Raw genomic sequence first — 1619 nt, forward strand, 5'->3', positions numbered from 1 at the left:
CTGGAGCTCCAGCCCATCACGGGTGAGGCCTGGCCGCCGAGATCCACCCTGGCTGCACTTTTTGTGCCAAAAAACAGCGCTGGAAGTGGGAACTCATCATTAAATCTGATTTAAATAATTTTTGGGCCGAAGCTCTGGGGACAAACCACCCTGGGGGGTGATGTTTTGCTGCCAGGATGCTCACCGGTGCTTTTAGCCCAGCGTTATCCATCCACTTGTCACATTTCTCCTTTTTCTCTTCCCTCCTCAGGGGTGAAACACCAGCTCCGCGTTCACCTCGCCTACGGTTTGGGGTGCCCCATCCTGGGCGATCACAAATATTCCCACTGGAGCAAACTGGCGCCCCAGGTAAGGCATGGGGGGGACAACCAGAGCGGGATCTAGGGCTGGGGCAGCCCCTTTGTGCCCCCCAACTCCCCCTGAGCCGGGGTTTTCGCGTCCCAGCTGAAGAGACGGGGTTGTGGAAAGGATTTTTTTCCTGTCCTCACCGCAGAAACTTCCAGAAATCACCTTGAAGAGGTTGAAACTGCAGCAGAGCAAAGCTCGTCACCTTCCTCTCCACCTCCACGCCTACCGGCTCTTGCTGCCCCTTGGCGAGCGGCTCAGCCTCGTCTGCAAGCCGCCCCTCTTCTTCCAAAAAACTCTGAGGAAGCTGGAGCTGGACATCACTAAAGACTAACGAGCCGTCGGTCCCGCTGGCACTGGCTTCAAACCAGGTACTGGCAGGCACTTCTTGCCCCGATTTGGGGTAAAAATGCGGCTGAGTGCACCAAAAAACCTCTTGTTTGGACAAACGAGGTTGGTAGAAACTGGGTTTTGCCCGATTTTTGTTTTCGACTTGTGTCTGAGCAATAAAAGATGCGGTTCCTGCAGGCTGCTTGTCTCTCTGAGCTCAGGCAGGGTGGATTTGGGGTCCTGGGCAGGTTTCGTCGCACCCGGATGCAGCCCTTCTCCATTTTAGGACCATCATCCGTCCCTCCAGAGCTGTTTAGCTGTTTCTCCCTCCTCTGTGCCCAAATTTGGAGACTCCCTTAATTTGAAAATCCATCGAAAGTGCAATTTGGCAGCGTCTGTGGTTTTTTTTGGTTTGTTTTTTTTTGCTGTGCTGAGAAGTTGGACGGGGAATTCCTCTGTTTGGCTCCGGGACTCCCTCAGCTCCGTGTCGCCAGCAGCATTGGTGCGAATTTTTGGAAGAAACTTTCTCATCCCACCGCCCCTTCCAATTTCCCCGTCATTTATTTTCTAGATCCTGTTATTGCAATCACTCTTGGGAGGTTCCCTTGGAGCCAGGTTCCTTTCCCCGAGAGGGAGGCAAGCGGAGAAATTGAAAACCCGGCAAACCGCCTCAAAAAAAAAATCACAAAATTGGTGTCACTTGGCCTGTCCCCAAACGCTCAGGGTGGCCAGCAGGACTTTCTCTGGCCGCTTCGGGTGCTGGAAAGGGCTCTTTGTGCCACACAAGGCCACCGTGTACCCAGCTGGGGCTTTTTTGGGTGTCCCCTTGCCTCCCCCCAGCTCCTCAGACACGGTGAAAATAACTCCGGAGCCCCACGCCCCTCGAAAGCGCCGCTAGAAATAAATCTTTTGATGAGAGAGGGATGAAAAACCACGAGGAGCCA

The 1619-nt window shown here is 53.9% G+C and overlaps 1 protein-coding gene across 1 annotated transcript in view; it reads left to right on the plus strand.

Annotated features, from left to right (window-relative positions):
* Positions 1 to 679, plus strand: part of RPUSD4 (RNA pseudouridylate synthase domain containing 4) — a gene marked incomplete at its 5' end in the record, with an annotated part of 1738 nt that extends 1059 nt beyond the window's left edge. Inside the window, 3 exons of the mRNA XM_010075189.1 lie at positions 1 to 22; positions 251 to 348; positions 494 to 679. The exon at positions 1 to 22 is cut by the window's left edge and continues 1 nt beyond it. Coding sequence (XP_010073491.1) covers positions 1 to 22; positions 251 to 348; positions 494 to 679 — 306 coding nt within the window. The remainder of the gene's footprint in view (positions 23 to 250; positions 349 to 493) is intronic.
* Between the last annotated feature and the right edge of the window lie 940 nt (positions 680 to 1619).

The sequence above is a fragment of the Pterocles gutturalis genome, unplaced genomic scaffold (assembly GCF_000699245.1).
Source record: "Pterocles gutturalis isolate BGI_N339 unplaced genomic scaffold, ASM69924v1 scaffold12367, whole genome shotgun sequence".
Taxonomy (NCBI): Eukaryota; Metazoa; Chordata; class Aves; order Pterocliformes; family Pteroclidae; genus Pterocles; species Pterocles gutturalis.